The sequence below is a fragment of the Polypterus senegalus genome, chromosome 11 (assembly GCF_016835505.1).
Source record: "Polypterus senegalus isolate Bchr_013 chromosome 11, ASM1683550v1, whole genome shotgun sequence".
Taxonomy (NCBI): Eukaryota; Metazoa; Chordata; class Cladistia; order Polypteriformes; family Polypteridae; genus Polypterus; species Polypterus senegalus.
The window spans coordinates 57,094,297-57,114,447 of NC_053164.1; the positions used below are offsets into that span (position 1 = coordinate 57,094,297).

Here is a 20,151-nt window from a genome sequence, read left to right on the forward strand (position 1 = left end):
TGTTTTTCATTTTTCTCTGATTTCTTGGTTATTTAAAGGTTTTGAAAGTTGCTGAATCTTACCGAGGCAACAGTTTTTTAAAAAACATGTTTCTCTATTATAATAAAAAAATCTTGGGTCAAGATGTGATCTTCTCAAAAAAAAACCTTTGATGTCCCGCGAGACTAGACTTTACAACCTTCGGAAGCAAGACCCGTGAGGCAGTAACGTTTGTACGTCACACCTTACTTACAAACAATTTAAAATAAGATCACAGACATCTAACCTCTCAGTTGTTGGAATGATTTTGGCAGACACTATTCATGTGCTCCCAGCTCTTAAAAATGTTATACTTTCTAGATGGCACGTCAACGACTAAGCAAAGAAGAAAGAGCAGTTATGTGCAAATTCTGAAAATAAGGAAAGTAATAATCAGCTCGGACCAAGTGGAATTGAAAACCTCGTAGGTCCAATTGGTGTCAGAAATAAAAGACTTCATAAAGACTTCAAAAACTTTGACGCGATAGACATGCAGAGCAAGTTACAGATTATGAAAGTAGTAAAATTTGAAAGTATTGAAAAAAAGAAAGTAAAGATTGCATTAGCTCAAACAAATGGAAATTACAGTAAAAACTCGTTTATCACGGTTAATCCGTTCCAGACTCTACCGTGATAAATGAATTTTCGCGAAGTAGGATTCTTTATTTATAAATCAAATATTTTTGCAGTTATATAAGTATAGAAAACCTGTTTACAACCTTCTAAATACATTTTTTTAACATTATTTGAGCCCTCTAGACATGAAATAACACCCTTTAGTCACCATTACACTCGTATTACCCAATATATTAGACAAAATAAGAGAAAATAAGACATATCAGACGTTACAAATATCACATTACTAGGCGCACTTGCCTTTTAAGGCTACCGACTTTTATCCTCAATTTTTGTGCTCTCCATGTGTACATCGGGCATGTAAGTGTAGGGAATGAGAACATCAAAGTGCCCATTCATAACATCTCCCGAAAACGAAAAGTTTTTTTATCCCCTCAAGTGCCTGTCCAAAGTCATACAATGTCAGCCCGAATCTGTACCGCTAAAGACGGAGTTTCATGCACTAAATAAGCTATAGATGAGAATAAGCAAGCACCATCTCCCCTGATATTTACTACGCGGTGAGGCATTTGTACTCCATCAACATTAATTATTTCCAGAGACATAATTTGGTCTATTTTTCCAGCGCATCGCGCACAAAAGCAAGGGAACGATGAGAGCACCAGAACTCTGCTCACATCGCGTCACTTCGTACCTCAAGCTGCAAGTAGTAAGTCTGTAATAAGCGGAATACCACTACGCTTTGCACTCACGGGACGGAAGGACAATCCCGAACGCTTTTATCTAGTAGATTATTGTACTGTACATTTAATTGCACACAACCACTAACCTATGAAGGCACGACCTCAGTAGGGGAGTCATCAGAGGTGGTGCAGTATCTTCAGCAGGTGTGTTGTTGTCTTCAGTGAAGAAGTACTAGGAGTAGGCAGTGGTGTCTGGGTGCCGGCTGAAGAACATCTTGATAGGCAGTTGCTGGCGCTGTCTTTTCATATGCATGAGGAGGCTTTTGTAGGGTATTGCCATCTTTAATCATATCCAAGAGTTTCACCTTCTCCTGGATAGTAAGCATCTTCCTCCGGCGCTTAGTTTTATTGTCAGAAGGCTTAGAAAAGCGCACGTTTAGGAGCCATCGTAGGGCTTAGATAAAAGTTCTCAGAAAGCGCATGCGTAGTGACGTAAGCGTGTATGAGAAAAAAATCGAGATAGAGTGAAAACGCGAAAGTCGAAGCATGATATAGCGAGGGATCACTGTATTACTCTGTGAAATAACGGAACAGCAAAATAATTAGATATATGGACACAGGTGATATGTCAGAAATATGTAGATATTGTAAGGCTTTAAACTTTAAGTTGGAAACTTGTAGATCATCTAATTCGTGTTGCCATCAGGGAAAAGTAGTGTTGCCTCCCAATGAAGAGGCGTATCTGCGAGAATTAAAAGATTTGTGGTTTGGTGAAAGTGAAATCCACAAACACTACAGGCAAAACATCAGAGTCTACAATAATCTTTTCGCGTTCGCATCATTCAGTGCTCAAAACGTATGATTCACACAATAATGGACCATACGCTATGAGAATCTGAGGTCCCACAACAATTAAAGCTACAACAACTTTAATCCTGGAGAAACCACAATTCAGTCTCGTGCATATTTATAATCACGGAGAAGCGATGCAAGATAGAATCGAAAGAGTATGTAACAATTCCCATGAAAATAACAATCTCTTTAAATTGTATATCAGGATAACCAAACTCGGGGGTGGACGAGCGAAGCGAGCAGGGGGTGGAGCCCCCTCATTTATTTAAAGATGTTAAATACTTTACTGGCTTTTTGTTTTTATCATGGATGTCACAATTTTGTTTGGTTCTGTTGTAGTGGTTGCTCCATTCTTGCTATGGGTGAAGTCCGAGTCTTGCTGCAAGTGTCATTGGGGTTCAAAGTTATAATGGTCAGCTCTTCCTGGTAACCAAGTTTGTGGATTGAAACACTAATTGTTATTAGTTCATTTTTGATGGTTTGACTCAACACGGCTTGTTTGGCATTGCTTGAAAACTACACAAATGGTCGTATATTAAAGAAATTAGCTTTTTTTGCCCCTGTTGATGACTGGCTTATGTGTTGATTTAGGCTTTCATAAACCGCTCAGTTTTCCTAATATAATAGGGGCAATTGATAGCACTCATAGCAATAAGGGCCTCTATTGAGAATGGCGCTGCCTTTGTTAACTGTAAACAGTGATATTTCATTATCACACAAGTCATCCGTGATGCCAAGATGAGACTGACAAAGCTCGGGTAAAATGATTCATTTATTTCTAGGCTATGCAGCGCTGGCAAATGACTTACTCACAGTGCTTCTGTACATGATGGCTGGCTTGTTGGTAGAGTAACTGACTGAATCTGCATTTTATCATATGGCCCGTACTATTTATTGTAACAGCACTCATGTCGTTGTATGTGCCATGTGATAGTGGATACGCCATATAGAGCAAGCCATAGGACTCCTCACAAGCAGACAAGACATAGGGGGTGGTTTCCAGATGAGTCAGATGGGAGGCTGCCTACCAGCCAATAAAACTCTGCAGCATTGGGATTGCATATGTACGAGGTTCATTAGCACAGCCCATATATGGATGTTCCAGGGTGGCAGCCATGCGGGGTTTGATGCTTGTTCACATGAACAAGATGACAGTGATTTGTAAAGGCAAATTGAGTACAAATGTGCATACCACCAGGTTTTATAAGTTTGATTTTTTGCCATATGTATTTTCTTATTTTTTGGTGGACACTGTGATGGATAGGCCAGCAGTTCAACCTGGCTGGGACGTTCAAAGAACAGAAAGATGGGGGAAGGCAGCTACTGTGGAACACTGCCACCCCCAAGACCCTAGATGGCGACTACCCTGCAACATAGCGGTGCCCTGGATTCCCACAGGGCACAAATGGATCTGGAGTTCAACTTCACAGCCCTGTTGGGGACTGTGGGTGCTGCCAGGAGACACTGCAGGGGGACCTGAAAGGTTTTACTGTTTGCATAGCCCAGAAGTACTACAAAGTCATGGGGACGGAAACCCCAAAGTACTTCCGGGCTGAAGAAAAAGCAAGTTCTCCATTTGACCCCGGAAGTGCTGGCAAGTCAAGTGAATGGAAGAGAAGTACTTACAGGTCAAGGACTATATAAATGACTGCTGAAAACCCAGCAAGGGAGCCGGAGTCAGGAGGAAGAAGACTGAGCTTACTAGTGGAGGATTGAGGTTGGCAGAAGAATAGAGGAGAGAGAAAAGAAAGAAGGGACTGAGTAATCGTGGCGGATTTATGCATTGTGTGGTGCTGTAAAGAAGATAGAAGGGTATTAACATGATTTTTGGACATCTGGTGTCTGTCTGTCAGTGTTTGGGGGCTGAACCTCCACAACACATATTTTCATGCTCAAATCAACACACCATTTTATAAATGAGACCACTGGGCTAGTTTCTGTTTTGTTTTAGCTCCTTCCCAGCCACGGAAAATAGATGATTGGTTACAGATACCTACATGCAAAGTTACATCTTTGAAGTAGAACTGAGATCCACAATAGTATTTGGCTCTTGATTCCAAAACAGATTCAATTTGCTAATTGTATTTAATGTTTGGAGGTTTAGATCATGTTTCTAACACTAAAGAGATTCATTTTTTCATATCAGTCTTTCCAGAACTGAATAACTTCATTATTTGATACAGAAGGAGAAATGATCAAGACTTACGTCATTGGTGTCACAAGTAGGGGGTGTCATGAGTTATGAAAGATTCACAAAATTTTGGGTAGTCGTCTCTATTTTATTTTATTAAAATCAAATATTGCCTGTGTTTTAAATTGTCGCATTAATGATGGCATTAGGGTTGTTTTTATTTCTAGGGAGGTTTTCCTGTTGCAGCATCTGACGTGGCAGTGACCATTGTTTTTAGGGCCATGGTTTTTCAGACTCACATCTTCTAAAGATTCTGATAAATAAAGACTCTTCATAATTTCTAATCAAAAGAATAAAAATGTAGGATTTCAGAACTGGCTTTGTTAGTTCTCAGCTTTGAATGATGATCATCCGATCATTTGACCTCTGCCCATTGTGTCGTAATAATTCCCAGCTTAGTGACTCCAGTCCTCAGCTACTCACCTCTGAAGACAGTGGATGTTATTTAAGTTTTTATAAATGTGTTTGCAGATCACAGGTGGCATATTTAATTTCACTTTGGAGGAAATGCCTTTGTGCAGGAAAAAAACAAGATGGATGTTATAGAAATAAAATCATTTTTGAAAAATAAAATACCTGCTGGCATGAAAAAGGAATGCAGAAATTCATATCTGCAGGCTGATGAAAAATTTAAAGGGCAAAAAAAATGTACTCTTTGGCATCTGTGTTATCACATTTGTTAACATGAATTCTCTGGAAACAGCCATTCAATTCTGTTATCAACTGTTTTTTACTGTCGCAAAAGAGGAACTCAGTAACAGTCACAAGCATGATAAATAACTTGAGTCTCAATTACACAAAAACTGCCTATCGTAAATAATGGGTTATAAGCCCAACAAATAGGGGTCAATGGTACATGATAATTCAAACTATAGCAACTATGCAATTTTTGCTTGAAATGAGGCATCAGTTGATACAAAATGATTATGAAAGCTGCAATGCAGGATCTGTTTCCTCTGTCATTTACCACTCCAAGTAATTCAGTTTCAAAGGACAAATGTATCTCACCATCTTGATTGAGCATCAGTCACAATCAAAGCAATGGTGTGAATTCTTCCACCATCTGATGTCTACCAGTTTCTGTAGGTTTCTTTTTAAATGATCATGCTTGTATTTCAAGGCATTTAAATTGAAACTGAAAGCTTAAGGATCACAAAAATGTGAGCATGTCAGCCTGCTTGTGTATCTAAAAAGCAGAGTTGATGTATGTTTGTTTGTCCACCATACAAATCTGCACTGGGCGTCCGATTGCCACCAAACTGGGCATTGGGCTCCTTTGTGACCAGACGAAGGTCATGGGGTATGTTTGGTTGGGACAAATGTTCGGGGTGAAGCACAGGGCACCTTTTCACCAACAGTTCCGCACACGTCCCTGTACTGCCAACGGGAGAAGGGCTGCTGATGCAAGACCAGATGAATCATCTCAAGAAAGGGAAACCAGGATTAATCATGTCAAGAAACGGAAAACCAGGCTATCTGCCAAAAGAGAAGGGCTGCTGATGCAACAGCGGATGAAACATCTGAAGAAAGGGAAGGCAGGCTGTCTGCAAGACCGGATGAATCATCTCAAGAAAAGGAAACCAACAGGAGAAGGGCTGCTGATGCAAGACCAGATGAATCATCTCAAGAAAGGGAAACCAGACTGTCTGCCAAAAGAAAAGGGCTGCTGATGCAACAGTGGATGAAACATCTGAAGAAAAAGAAGGCAGGCTGTCTTCCAACACACTACAATTTCGGTGTTGGTCTTTCTGACTGACTGGTGCTATTTGTTGAAGAAGTATCCCTGAGATCTGCTTCAAGAAACACAGACTGGCCAAGATGGATATCCACTATACAAATGACAAAAAACAGGTGAAGGAGGTTTTACTACTACTATAAAAATGCGCATTGGTGGTGGTTACCAGGAGATTGTGGACAACAGGTGGATTGTTCCCTACAACCCCCTTCTATCAAAGATGTTCCAAACTCATATAAATGTGGAGTGGTGCCATTCTGTGCAATACGTCAAATACATTTGCAAATTTGTGAACAAAGGAAGTGATCAAGCAGTATTTGAACTTAAGAAAAATGGTCCTATAATCGACGAGGTGCAAGCATTTCAACTTGGAAGATACATTAGCAGCAATGAGGCTGTGTGGAGGACACTTGGTTTTCCTATCCATGAAAAGTATCTGACAGTTGTGCATTTTAGCGTCCATTTGGAAAATGGACAAAGGATGTACTTTCAACCCGGAAACTTGCAACAGCAAGTACAGGTCCCACCAAAAACAACGCTTACAGTATTTTTTGATTTATGCCAACATGATCCCTTTGCGCAGTCACTTCTCTACTGTGATGTGCCAAAGTATTATACATGGAATGTTCCCGACAAAACATTTCAAAGGCAAAAGCAAGGAACTGAAGTAGATGGGTATCCGAGAGTGCAAGTTACTGAAGCTTTGGGTCGTGTTTACACTGTTCATCCTTCAAATGCTGAGTGCTTTTATCTGTGAAAGCTGCTCCATTTCGTCAGGGGGCCGACATCTTTTGCATACTTACGGACTGTCAATGGAGTCATACGTGAAACTTTCAGGGAAGCTTGCGAAAGACGAGGATTGTTGGAAAATGACCAACACTGGGACATGACAATGGCTGAAGCCATTGCAACACAGTCATCATTTAGACTAAGACACCTTTTTGCCATATTGCTGACTTCCTGTGCACTTGATAGCCCATTTAAATTATGGGAAAAATACAAAACAGGTCTTAGTGAAGACATTTTAATACAGCTTAGAAGACAGAATCCTGCTGTGACAGTTGACTTCTGTGAAGAGATCTATAACACAGCTCTGACGCTTTTAGGCAGGGAAATCCTTACAAGTCCTTGGGTTGCCATCTACTATCCGAGACTTGGGTGACAACCAACTGTCTTCTGAAATCTTACGAGAAACAAACTATAGATTCGAAGATCCTGAAAAATACATTTCTGAACATAAGCCACGTTTGGAGACAGATCAGAGAGTTGCTTACAATACCATATTGAATCTCATATATACAAACAAAGGATATATCATGCACCTGGTGGAACTGGAAAAACATTCCTCATCAACCTGATTTTGGCCCAGATGCACTGGCAGTGGCATCTTCAGGTAATGCTTCCACTCTCCTTCAAGGCACATTCAGCGTTGAAGCTGCCACTAAACTTGGCTCATAGTGACAGTCCTGTATGCAACATTAGCAAAGGATCAGGACAAGCCAAAGTGCTTCAAAACTGCAGCGTGATCATTAGGGATGAATGCACAATGGCTCATAGAAAAGCTCTAGAGGCTCTTGACCAAACACTACAAGACCTACGTTCAAACAACTCTTTGATGGGATGAACTGTTGTTGTTTTAGCTGGTGACTTTCGGCAGACACTTCCCGTTATTCCAAGATCAACACCTGCTGATGAGCTGAATGCATGTCTTAAAGCATCGCACCTGTGGAAATACGCCAGAAACATTACGCTCACAACAAACATGAGAGTTCATCTGTGTCATGACACCTCGTCATCGTTCTCTAAACAATTGCTTATGCTAGGAGATGGGAAGGTTCCTATAGATAGTACCACCAGGCTGATTGAAATTGAAAGATCCTTTTGCAATATTGGTGCAAGTGTTCAGGAGCTACAAGAAAAAGTTTCCCGCAATATTCAAGTGAATTATAAAACACATGAATCACTATCTCAAAGAGCTATTTTATAAACCAAGATGGAGATGGATTTCTACAGCCTGCAGTCAGAACTTCAGACTAATTGCATGAAGCTGACCTGGATGCATCACCATCACAGATGATGTGTGTGCATTGGAAGTACTCTTCAAACAATTCATAACTGCCCAAGAGACCAGCAAGAAACTCATAAGGAACCTCCAGCACCAGTTCTCCCAACTGCAAAGAGAAGTGAACCGAGTACAGCAGTTGTGGTCTTCAACAACTGTTGAACCTGCAGAAAGCAGCGGAGGTTTATTTACCTAATGTGGGATTTTCTTCCATTGTACAGAACATTACAAAATTTGTCATGGTTTTAAGGTAACTTCTGTAAGAAACTTCTGTAGCTGCCTACTCTGTAAAGGAACAGCACAAACCCAAACATTTCTTCTTAAGACCATTCACATTTTATTACCCAGGAGGTACTAGAACCTTTGGCATCTTCTCAATGGCTTCATTATGTCTTTAGGAAAGGGAGCTAAACTTGCTAATTGCTAAACTGCCATCTTTCTGATGTTCTAGAGTAGGATTGTAGTATTTCACCTAGGCCATGTTTCTCTTTTTCTCATGATGGTTCCTGTATAGGAACATAAATTTACCTTTGCAACTGATGCTGCTTGGGTAATAGATTTAAGCTGAACAGAGGTGCAGTGTGAGAAAAGCTAAAAGGCAACATAGGATTTAAACTATTTTGCTTATTTAGAAAGTGCAGCTTTTAATTTAATTTAGTATAACCTTGAGCTTGTGATACTGATGTAGTGACATTTTTGTGGTTTGAGAAAATTAAATGTTTTTTGACATGCTGAATGAACAGTAAAAAGAAAGTCATGTATTGGTGCTTATGTTTGGTTGAGAAGGGAGACAGACTGCTTTTTTAGACATTTTCAAAAAGAGTTATCTCAGTTCATTTGTTGGTTGTTGCAACAATTGAGCTTCCCTCAGTTCAGATGTTGCTTTTATGACATATTTGTGAAAAGCTCAGCACAGGTACTGTTTGGGGAAAAAAACGTGCATTCTCATGGAGCTTACTATCTTACATACTTTTTATCTCATGGACACTTTCCAAGGAGCTCTCATTCTGGCAAGAAAACTTTTAATTTTTCAATTAAGAATAAAAGTACCTAAAATAAAGAGGCCTTCAGAAAATTGTCATATTGGACTGAATGAAAATTGCATCAATCATTTTATTGCTTATATTTGCTGCTATTGGTTGTGAAGTAAATAAATATAACTTTTAAATTAAAGATTGAATCAGTGTATCTGTCCAATTGTTACTGGTTAGCTGGGAAGATTTTTTATTCCTTGTCTAATTGTAGTCCCTTAAGGACTTAAGGGGACACCTTTGAGAAGCTCTGCCGTCAAAGGTCGGGGATATACTTAAGTTGAGGATGCAGCTGCTATGCAAGCAGCATACTGTCTATACGCACAAATACTTTAAGTAAATCTGGACGATCGCATGAGGTGTCAGAGAGAGAAATCATCACGGGGAGAAAACAATGTCCGGTTTCACTGTGTGAGAGAAGAAAGTAATAAATAAACAATAGAAATGAAAAAATAAATAAAAAAAATAAGGAAATAAATAAATAAAAATTATTTGCACTCTGATGCTATTGAGAATGTGCAAAAAAATAAACAGAACAGCAACACAGAATGTTGAGGCCTTTAAATTATTATGTCATTACAATGGGGAATATGTGACGATTGCATTGCCAGAAATGGATGAAGAAAAGCACCATGAAGACATTTGCATTTCATTTAACTTTGAAGATTTGGTTCACCGCATCAAACCAGTCATCAAACATCGAAGCACACACATTGATTCTGTTGGAAATGTATTATGGTTTGCCGTCACATGTTGATAGTAAACTATGATGCTGATGTTATGTAAGAGAACTTGAATACACACAGCAACCAAATATTGGCTGGTATTGCAACTCACGCACATGCTTAGAGGACAAGTCAAAATAATACTGGGAACATATGGCAGCCACAATGCATGTGTGTACATGCTCTAAGCGTGAAGTATAAACCGGCCTAACAGTAGGAATAAAAAGACCTCTTCTGCTGCTTATGTGTGTGCTTATCTGTCTTTCTTCCTGTCTTCCAAACTGTAGACCCAGTACACATAAAGGGCACACTGCCAGTCTCCTGCTTACACTGGCGCAATGTCATACAGTATGTGGTTATTACAAGTACATGTTTTCTTCTGTTTTGTAGCAGAGCAACATATCTTATAATTGCACTGTGCCATGCTATTCTAACAGCAATTTCTTCGGGTATTTGGATAACCATCATAATACATAAAGACAGGAAGAGCAGTACAAGTCAGAAATGACAAAACAGGAAGACCAGTACACATCAGAAATGAAAGTCCAATAGTAAATTATTTACTTACTTTCCAAGGTCACTGCTTTTATTCAGATATTATGTTAATTAAACTACACTGTTCCAATGTGGTAGAAGGACTGATTTCTTTCAGGCACACCGCAACATGCCTCCGCTAAATGGATTGCTTCTCTTTATTTACTTGATTGTGCTGCCTTTCCTTATGTTGCTTTTACTCCCAGAGATCCTCCAATAGCCACAAACCAAAGCATTTTTTCTCTGATTGGCTCCCCCGTGACCCTGTAGTTAGGATTTAGCAGGTTGGATAATGGATACATATAACATCTGTACCCATCTGTACCAGTCCTCCATGCTCAACATCTTGCTGATTACACTTCAATTTGGAAGAAAGTTGATGGCCATTTGATCTGCTGGTGAAACAAAACTAAAGCCCACTTGGTAGCTGCCACCAAGGGCCTTCTTTAGTTCATTGTGCAGCAGGGCAGCAGTCTAGTCAAGTATTCTTAATTTATATACTATTTAGAAACTCATAAATTAAGTAAGGTTTGGTAAAACATTTAATTTATAAGAAGTCAGTATAATAATGGACTCAAGTACCAATCAAGCCGTCTTACTATATTGTGTTATGCTTTAAAAGAATTTGTACTGTATCACTTGCTACCACTAGGAGGGCTTTGGTAAACAAAAACAAAAGGATTTCAAACAGGTAATTAAAAAGTGACATGCTTGTTGCATCATTTTTTATTTATAGCAGCTCTAAGGTTACTAAAATAAGTCTCATTCCTTTATTATCAAAGTAGCAAATACCTGGCAGGTGGGTCAGTTCCAGGTTGGCAGAGGAGCTGGAAGCAGTCTCTCAGATGGAGCTTCATCCACAATTGTGTATTTGTGAAGTTTTTAAATAGACTTTTCAGGACATTGTACTTGAATTATTGAGACTTTTTTACTTTTTGTTTTCCATATTTCATGTTTTTATTTGTTTGTTTGTTTGTTTTCAACTTCTCAGTATTTTTGAGCCTTAGGAGGGCTTTACATTATTCCTTGAGGTAATAAGTATTCTTTCAGGTGAAAACTGTTTTAAGTCTTTTGTTTTTATTAATATGTTAATAGTTTTATAATATTCATATTAATACAAATTTTAGTTTTTTTCTAATATATTTGTTTAGTGCATTAGTTGAAGAAGTGGTGCCTGGAGGCTGAAATGGCTCTGAATGACTGCCTTCAAATGACAGACATGATGTGTGAGTCACATGGGGACAATATTGAGGGACCCTGTCACTGCATCACAGACTATGTTAACTTCTGCGTTGACACAGTGATACTCAGAAAGACTTTGTAATGCTTTCCAAACAACATGCTCTGGACTACTAAGGAGCTAAAAGGTCTCCTGAATGAGAAAAAGAGAGCAATCAAATCCAGTGACAAAGAGACTCTGAAGGATTTGCAGCCTGTGCCAAAGAAAAGCTGAGTGAAGGAAATGAAACTTACAAAACTAAAATAGAAGACAAACTCACTCAAAATGACATGAAGGATGTCTTGGAATGGACGGGTATAATAATTATGGGAGTCAGACAATTTAGGACTCAAGTGCTAGAAGGGAATGTGGTCAAAGCTAATACCCCAAATCAATTTTTAATAGATTTTCACTGCCACTGCCACCTTTTTCCAATGACCAATCTCCCCACACTTTCCCTAATACATCAACAACTCCTGCCACATCAATTGGAATGGCCAGTGACAAGTCCATCTCTGACCATCGGTGTGGGCTGTCCATAACTGAAGACCAAGTCAAAAAAAAACTGAGGTAGTCACACACAGGAAAGGCTGCAGGACCAGTGGGAGTCAGTCCTCAAGTTCTTATGGCCTGTGCTGACTAGTTTTGTGATGTCCTCTGTCATCTGTTCAGTCTGTCCCTAAGGTTTTAGAATATGCCACTGCAATGGAAAACATCCTTCACTGTTCCAGTTACAAAGAAGGCTGGTGCCTCTTCACCAAATGACTAAAAAACATGTGGCACATACGTTTCATATCAAGAGTTAGGTTACGGTTAATCCATAATGTAAGACATATGTGCTCCAGTTCCAAATAAGGCAGGCACCTCTTCACCTAATGACTATAGACCAGTGTCCACCAAATGTCTTACATCATGAAGACCTTTGAGAAGTTGGTACAGGAATATATGAGTCATCTTGTAGTAGACCACCTGAACCCACTGCAGTTTGCCTATTGAACAAAGAATGGAGCGGAGGATGCAATTATCTATCTGCTCCACAAGGCTTATTCTCATAAGCTGAGGATTATGTTTTTCAATTTCTCGAGTGCCTTCAATACCATCCAGCCATCCCTGTTAAGGGGTAAACTCAGAGATATGCAGATGGGTGAGCCTATGGTGTCGTGGACAATGGACTATCTGTCAGGTAGGACGCAGTTTGTGAGACTCAAAAGGTCTGTTTCTGACACGGATGTAAGTACCATAAGGAACAGTCTTGTCTCCTTTTCTCTTCACTCTGTACAACTCCGACTATAAATGTAACACCAGGTCATGTTATTTGCAGAAATTCTCAGATGATTCTGCAATTAAGGGGTGTATTGATAAAAGGGTTAAGAGTAGAATAGTCAGGTGGAGTTTCTCGGTGCATAAAGAAAATTGTCAGCATCTTAACATCAGCAAAACCAAGGAACTGGCTATTGACTTTCGCCACACCAAAGAGCCTCTACTGTACGTCCAGTCAATAACAAGGAATGGATATCAAGGCATTCCACTCCTACAAGTACTTGGGGGTCCACATTAATGACAGGTTGGACTGGTCTTGGAAAACAGAGAGACTATAAAAGAAAAGGCAGAGCAGGCTCTTTTTCCTTAGAAAACTGTGTTCCTTTAATGTGGGAAGTCACATCCTTCACATCTTCTACAACTCTGTGATGGCCAAAGTGATTTTATATGCTGTGTTGTGGTGGACTGGTAACATTACTTCAAGAGAAGCCCACCGAATTAACAAGCTAATTTTAAGAATAAGCTTAGTTATGGAACTCATTCTGGACCTCCTGGAGTAAGTAACAAAGGAAAGAAATAAAACAAAACTGACTGCCATCATGAAAAATGCTGCACATTCTCTTTCTGACACACTAACACAGAGGACTTTCAGCCTATGCAAGTTATTCAGCAGAAGTGTGTCAAGAAACATTACGGGGGCTCCTTTATATCTACAGCAACACACCTGCATAATGCTTCACTGTGACCATGACTGCCAAGTCAGAAGTTTCCTTTCTTTCTAATTTTCTTGCTTTATAGTCATTCTGGTGTGTTTGTTCAGACCATAGTGTGGGTGTATACAGTATATATTCATCTATTTCTGTATTTATTTATTTAAAGAGCTTCTGTAAAAAGCCAAATTTTCAAAGTCAAAGTCAAAGTGAACTTTATTGTCATTGAATCTCAGGGTCCACAGTGTAATAACATGACGTGCAAATAATAAATTAAAAATAGAATTAAAATTTAAAAATTTAAAAATTTAAAATTTAAAATTAAAACACAAACAAGACAAGACATTGTGCAAAGATAGGACAAAGAAGTAACAGCAATATTGATGTGTAAGATATATAATATAATAAATAAATAATAGATATAGATAGTACAGAAATTATCAGTGTATGATAATAGTTTTTTAAGACGTGTGTAAACAATGACAGGTCAGAATGTTTCACAGCAGAAGTATAAACAGTGTCAAAATCCTTGAAGGTCAGCATGAGATTTTCAGTTCTTTTCTACATGCACACTCATCTTTGCAGGACAGTGATTTTCATGTATAAAAGTTCTGTTTTTAGAGGTGGTTGAGGCCGTGTGGAAGGTCCCAAGGGGGCAGCCTGGTAATAAGGAGTCTAACAGCTTGGAGGTAAAAACTCTCCTGCAGCCTGTAAGATTTGGCATTGATGCTGCAATATCTTGGCAGAAGTGTGAAAAGTACATGTGAGGGGTGTAAAGGGTCCTGTACAATGCTGCAGGCCTTGCGGACACTGCGTTTGTAAAATATGTCCTGTAGTGAAGGGAGAGGCACCCCGATAATGTTCTCTGCTGTCTTCACTATCCTTTGCAGGCGCTTGTGATCGGATATGTTGCAGTTGCCATACCAGACAGTGATGCAGCTGGTCAGAACATGGTGAGGATGGAAGGGGGAAGACGTGCTCGCTTCACCTGTTTCAGGAAGTGTAGTCTGTGCTGGGCTTTCTTGATTAGTGATGAGGTGCTATGTGTCCACATGAGTTCCTCAGTTATGTGCACACCAAGGAACCTGGTACTCCTAACAGTCTCCACATCTAAACCATTGATAATGAGTGGGATGTGGGCAGGACGTGATTTTGTCGACATTGAGAGATAGATTGTTGTCTTCACACCATGCGGACAGCCGTTTCACCTCATCACTGTATGCTCTTTCATCATCCCTGCTTATCAGTCCCAGCACAGTCGTATCATCCGCAAACTTGATGATGTGGTTGGTGTTGTGCATGGCTGTGCAGTCATGAGTCAGGAGGGTGAACAGCAGTGGACTAAGCACACAGCCCTGCAGTGCTCCAGTGCTCAGTGTGATGATGCTGGAAGTGTTGTAGCCCATCCGAACTGACTGGGGCCTCTCTCTCAAGAAGTCCAGGATCCAATTGCAGAGGGTGGTGTTCAGACCCAACATTCTCAGTTTTACAGCCAGCTTTGGAGGGATGATTGTGTTGAAGTCAGAGCTAAAGTCTATGAATACCATCCTGACATATGTGTCTTTTTTATCCAGATGTGTCAGGGAGAGGTGAAGGGCAGAGCATATGGCATCCTCAGTTGACCTGTTTGAGCGGTATGCAAACTGAAGAGGATCAAAGGAGGCAGGGAGATTAGTCTTTATGTGTGACATGACTAACCTTTCGAAGCACTTCATTATGATTGGCGTGAGTGCAACTGGTCGGTAGTCATTCAGGCATGTCACTGATGACTTTTTCGGCACTGGTATGATGGTGGTCGACTTGAAGCATGCTGGGATGAATAAAGTTCTTTCTGTCTAATGAAAGTATCTGTGATTTTTTTCCCTCTATCTTTAAATTATTCCTTGTTTCCTCCTAGTAGTTTGCAATATAAAAATGTTATGTGGTTTTTGGTGTGTTTTTATGTATTTTCTACGGTGGCCCTGAGGGGCAAAGCGTGAAAAAAACACACACACAATAAACATTAACAAAAAACACGTACAACAAATTAATAAAAAACGCACACAACAAATTAATAAAAAACACATAAAACAAATTAACATGAAACACATAGAACAAATTAGAAAGAAAACGGAAGTGGACTTTCAAAACGGAAATGATATAATTTTTAATTTACCAGAAAGGAGAAAAAGAAGAAGACCTGCACTGGTGGTATTTTTGAAGATACAGAAACATTATCATTATCTGTTTGTCATTTCAGTGTCGTTTTTTAGTATAGTTTCAGCGATTGGTTATAAAGCAAGCCTTGCGTTGGTATTGCATAGTTTTAAGGTGTTTTCAGTTCGTTCCAACATTGTTTAAAATAAACATGTTTTGTCCTTTTTGTGGCACAAATCTTCGGTTAAGAACAGCATATTGCCATAACTGCAGCCGCTCTCTAAGTGTATTGACAAGCGTTTTAGAAAATGATTCAGGTATGTTATGTTTTTAATGGCATACTATATAATAAACTTAAACTGACTGCAAGTAAATGGTAGTGATATATGCATAAGTTAATAACCATTGGGCATATTGTCTAAAGTGGCAGAAATAACATAATATATCGCGCTAAATTCAGTGACGTAGGAAGCCTGAGTATGTCCCGACAGCACTAGGCAAAAGTCCAAAAGTTTTAGACAAGACGCCAGTCCATTTCAGAGCCCATTCAATCACTTTTAGAAGTACTTCTAACGTTGAAGAGGTAATTGAGTTTTTAGAAATAAATGAAAACCGGGAAACTTTGTAAATTTGTAACTTTGAAAGCAATAATATATGATTATTATATAGTGTCGTTTAATTTTTTATGGGTTACTGTGCTCTAAATATCCATCCACACTAAATAATATACTGTTTTTTAATAGGTGTTGTGAATACCACAGACGTGTCTGATTTAATAAATGAATATTTTCGAAAAGGTCACAAGTACGATGTGATTTTAGATTTCCTCAAGACGCATCATGGATTCAGCATAAGTCTCCGGACTCTGAAAACAAAATTAAGACTGCTTGGTCTTTCGAAGCGAGGCAATTTCACTTCTTTACAGGTAGTCCGTTCTACGATTCAAAGGGAACTACGTGGACCTGGACAGCTGTTTGGTTATCGGACAATGTTTCAGATTTTAAAACAAAAGTATCAGTTGCGAGCTAGAAGAAGTGACGTAATGAAGCTTATGTCAGAAATGAATCCCTCTGGAACTCGAGCAAGGAGGATCCGAAGGTTTTTCCGAAGAAGTTATCATTCTTTGGGACCTAATTATGTTTGGCACGTCGACGGTAATGATAAGTTAAAACCATACGGTTTCGCTGTTAGCGGATGCATTGATGGATTCTCGAGAAAAATATTATGGTTGACATGTGGCCCAACTAATAATAATCCAGCAGTAGTGGCATCTAACTATATGAAGGTCATTTATGACCTTCGAGTTGTTCCGATGCGATTGAGAACAGATTGTGGAACAGAAAATGGAATAATGGCAGCAATGCAATGTGCTCTGAGGTCGCATCACAGTGACCGTTTTTCAGGAGAAGCAAGTCATATTTATGGGACATCTACATCCAATCAAAGAATTGAATCCTGGTGGGCACAGTACAGAAAACAACGGTAAGCGCAATATCTTTATTTTAATTAACGCGCCGCACTTGATATAGCCTAGGCTAATTTAAACATTTACGAGTATTTTATTAACATTTTGTTTCGTATGTTTATAACATATGCTTTCTGTTAGTTCACAGTTCTGGATGGACCTTTTCGAAGATCTGAAAGACTTGGGCCATTTCAACGGCAGTCATGAACACAAATGTTTGCTACGCTTCTGTTTCACTGATATCCTGCAGAAAGACCTAGAGGAATGCAAGCAACTATGGAACCAGCATAGAATCAGACCTTCCAGAATGTCTACGTGCCCCCCAGGAATTCCTAACGAATTGTACAGTTTGCCTCACAGGTCTAGTCCCTTTTGAATTTTATTTCATGTAAGGTTGTGTAGGTGGCGTAGTGATTATCATCGTTTCCGCATTACAGTTTATGGAGATTTTGCTCCAAATCCATCCTATATGTGCACGCAAGTGTTGCGTTTGATTGGCTGGCAACGGGTACAGTTGTTATTTGTGCCTTTCCAGCCTTGACGATCATATTTATTAACAGCAGTCGTTACTTTCAAAAGTTCTGCTTTTTATAGTACAATATAAGTAAAGCCATAACTCAAGCTTGTTGCCCATCATTGCTAAAATCAAAAACACGCTTGTATCATAATAAGAGTCTTAACCAATACGAGATGGTTTTGCCTTAAAAGGACGTAAGACAAAATCGACTGTTTTGATAACAGTGCAACACAGTTGTTAAAACCGTCACCTTTATATTCCAGGTGAGTGGTTTTAGGTTTCTCAAGCACCGAACACAAGGGTGTACTTGGAACGGTTTCTCGAACACCTTTTATCGGTGAGAAGGCAGTTACACTCGTGAGAATAGCATTTCTAGACTCTCACTGGCTTTCTCGAAATGAGTGACACGCGTGAATGTGTGTGAGAATCAGCCTGTTCGTTTAACAATATTATGAAATTCACTAGGAATGAGACCTTCCTCAGTAAGCCGTTCAGTTACCAGAACTTGCAATGCACTGATAGCCAAATAGCGTATGGAATTATGTAGTGATTACACATTTGCAAGTTTACTGTTTGAATGTCCATCAGGGATGTCGCTTGATTTAACGTTACTTTGGCGCTTTCTGCTGTGGTTAGCTGCTTGTGGGATGTGGGAGAACGGTAGAGAATGAAAATGAAAACTGGAGCCTTTCTTGCGGCTGCAATAATAAACCGCTACAAGCATCTGCTCACGCCTGTCTGTTTCTGTGTCTCTAAAGCGGATCAAACAATGCAGCCTTTCACAATACTCTGTAGCATAGCCCTCGATCAAAGAAGGTCAGTAAAATAGTGGAATATAAACATTAAGCCTTAAACGGTTACTTAAATAATGTGAGAGTTCATTTGACACTGGCACTTTGCAATGTGAGGGGTTTCATATTAAGTCTGATTAGTCTGCTTAACGACACACAGATTTGATTAAACCCCTCACTGACGAACCTCGATTCTGCGTTTGTAGGAAAAGATTTGCTTCCCTGTGATGGACTGACGCCATGTACACGGATTGTTCCTGCCTTATTGTGGTTCTTTAAATTGTATCTATATATTCTGTTTTAAAGAAATACACACCTTTTTGGTTTTATGGCATAATAATTTAGGCTGTTGTTTATACAGACTATGCACATTCAAACTTTGAGAGTTGGCAACATTTGTAGTTATTGTGTAATTTATCAACATTTACCAAACATGTTCTGATCATTTCCATATATTGGGATATTTAGCAACTTTCAGGCTTTCTTGTTCACTGAGCAAATTAAGGTACTGGTCCTAATTTATTTTTTTTAGTATCAGTTTAAGTATATATCATATTTTTAAGCAAAGATTTAATTTTGCCATTGAATGTTTATATTCCTATATTATAGGTTTTGGTCAAGGGATTGTGGTTTTCATGTTGCACAGCAGCAGCTTCAGGACCTGAGGGACCAATGTGAAACTGTTGGTCTTTGTGGAGATGAAGATATACAAGATTACCTCACATATGTGAAAGAACAATATGACCTTCAAACACCACAAGTCTGGGAAGATGCCCTGGATTTATTCTTTAAGTTGAAGGAAAAGACAAATGTTTGATAACAGCAATACAGCAGATGCAAGCTTTCAGAAAAAGCAAAACATGTATAAGTTAAAAAACACTTAGATCAGTTTTGTTAACTTGTGCAAAAAAGTACTATGGCAAGCCGAATTAACATTTAGAGATATCTCAAAATGAATTTCAGATATCTTAAAATGTAATTTACTTTTTATGATACCTGAAACTCGCCTTAAGAGATCTTAAAATAATTTCCTTCATATTTTAAGGTATGTGCAATACATTTTGAGATATCTCAAATACATTTTCAAATATCTCAAAATAATTGTGTCTGCATTTCAAGATGTCTCAAATGAATTTTCAGATATCTTAAATTGACCTTTTGTGCATTTTAAGATATTTTAAATGCTTTTCAAGATAACTCAAAATCATTTCCTGTAAAACTGCCTATTATTTCAATGGAACGTCTTGTTTATTATAGATATCTTAAAATGTATTTGAGATATCTTGAAATGAGCAGGGAGTGATGTTGAGATATCTTAAAATAGACAGGAAGTCCCATTGAAAGAGTAGGAAATTTTACAGGAAGTGATTTTGAGATATCTCTAATTGCATTTAAAATATCTTAAAATGCATTTCACATATTTCAAAATGTACAGCACATCATTTCAAGATTGAAATCTATTTGAAATATCATAAAATGCTTTTTAGATTTCTTAAAACAGATGCATTTTAGATATCTGTAATTCATTTTGAGATATCTTTAAATGTTAATTTGGCTTGCCATAAAGTACATAAATTTTGACTGAAGAACTTCAATCTGTAAACCACCAGCAGTAACAATAGCTTTGAACAATGTATACTTTGTAT

General features: G+C 38.7%; 1 protein-coding gene across 1 annotated transcript; it reads left to right on the top strand.

The window, feature by feature from the left end:
• Nucleotides 1–16,277: 16,277 nt before the first annotated feature.
• LOC120539766 lies at nucleotides 16,278–19,433 on the top strand. The gene is made up of 4 exons (XM_039770145.1): nucleotides 16,278–16,315; nucleotides 16,476–17,214; nucleotides 17,339–17,557; nucleotides 19,115–19,433. The coding sequence occupies exons 2-4, from the start codon at nucleotides 16,721–16,723 to the stop codon at nucleotides 19,320–19,322; spliced, it is 921 nt and encodes a 306-aa protein (XP_039626079.1). The 5' UTR covers nucleotides 16,278–16,315; nucleotides 16,476–16,720; the 3' UTR covers nucleotides 19,323–19,433.
• The last annotated feature ends 718 nt before the right edge of the window (nucleotides 19,434–20,151 follow it).

Bases quoted from the DNA above. Each gene is read 5' to 3' on its own strand.
- LOC120539766 (XM_039770145.1), top strand. From the start codon at position 16,721: ATGTTTCAGATTTTAAAACAAAAGTATCAGTTGCGAGCTAGAAGAAGT. The intron at 17,215-17,338 runs GTAAGCGCAATA...GCTTTCTGTTAG, and splicing joins GCACAGTACAGAAAACAACG to TTCACAGTTCTGGATGGACC. The intron at 17,558-19,114 runs GTCTAGTCCCTT...CCTATATTATAG, and splicing joins TTGTACAGTTTGCCTCACAG to GTTTTGGTCAAGGGATTGTG.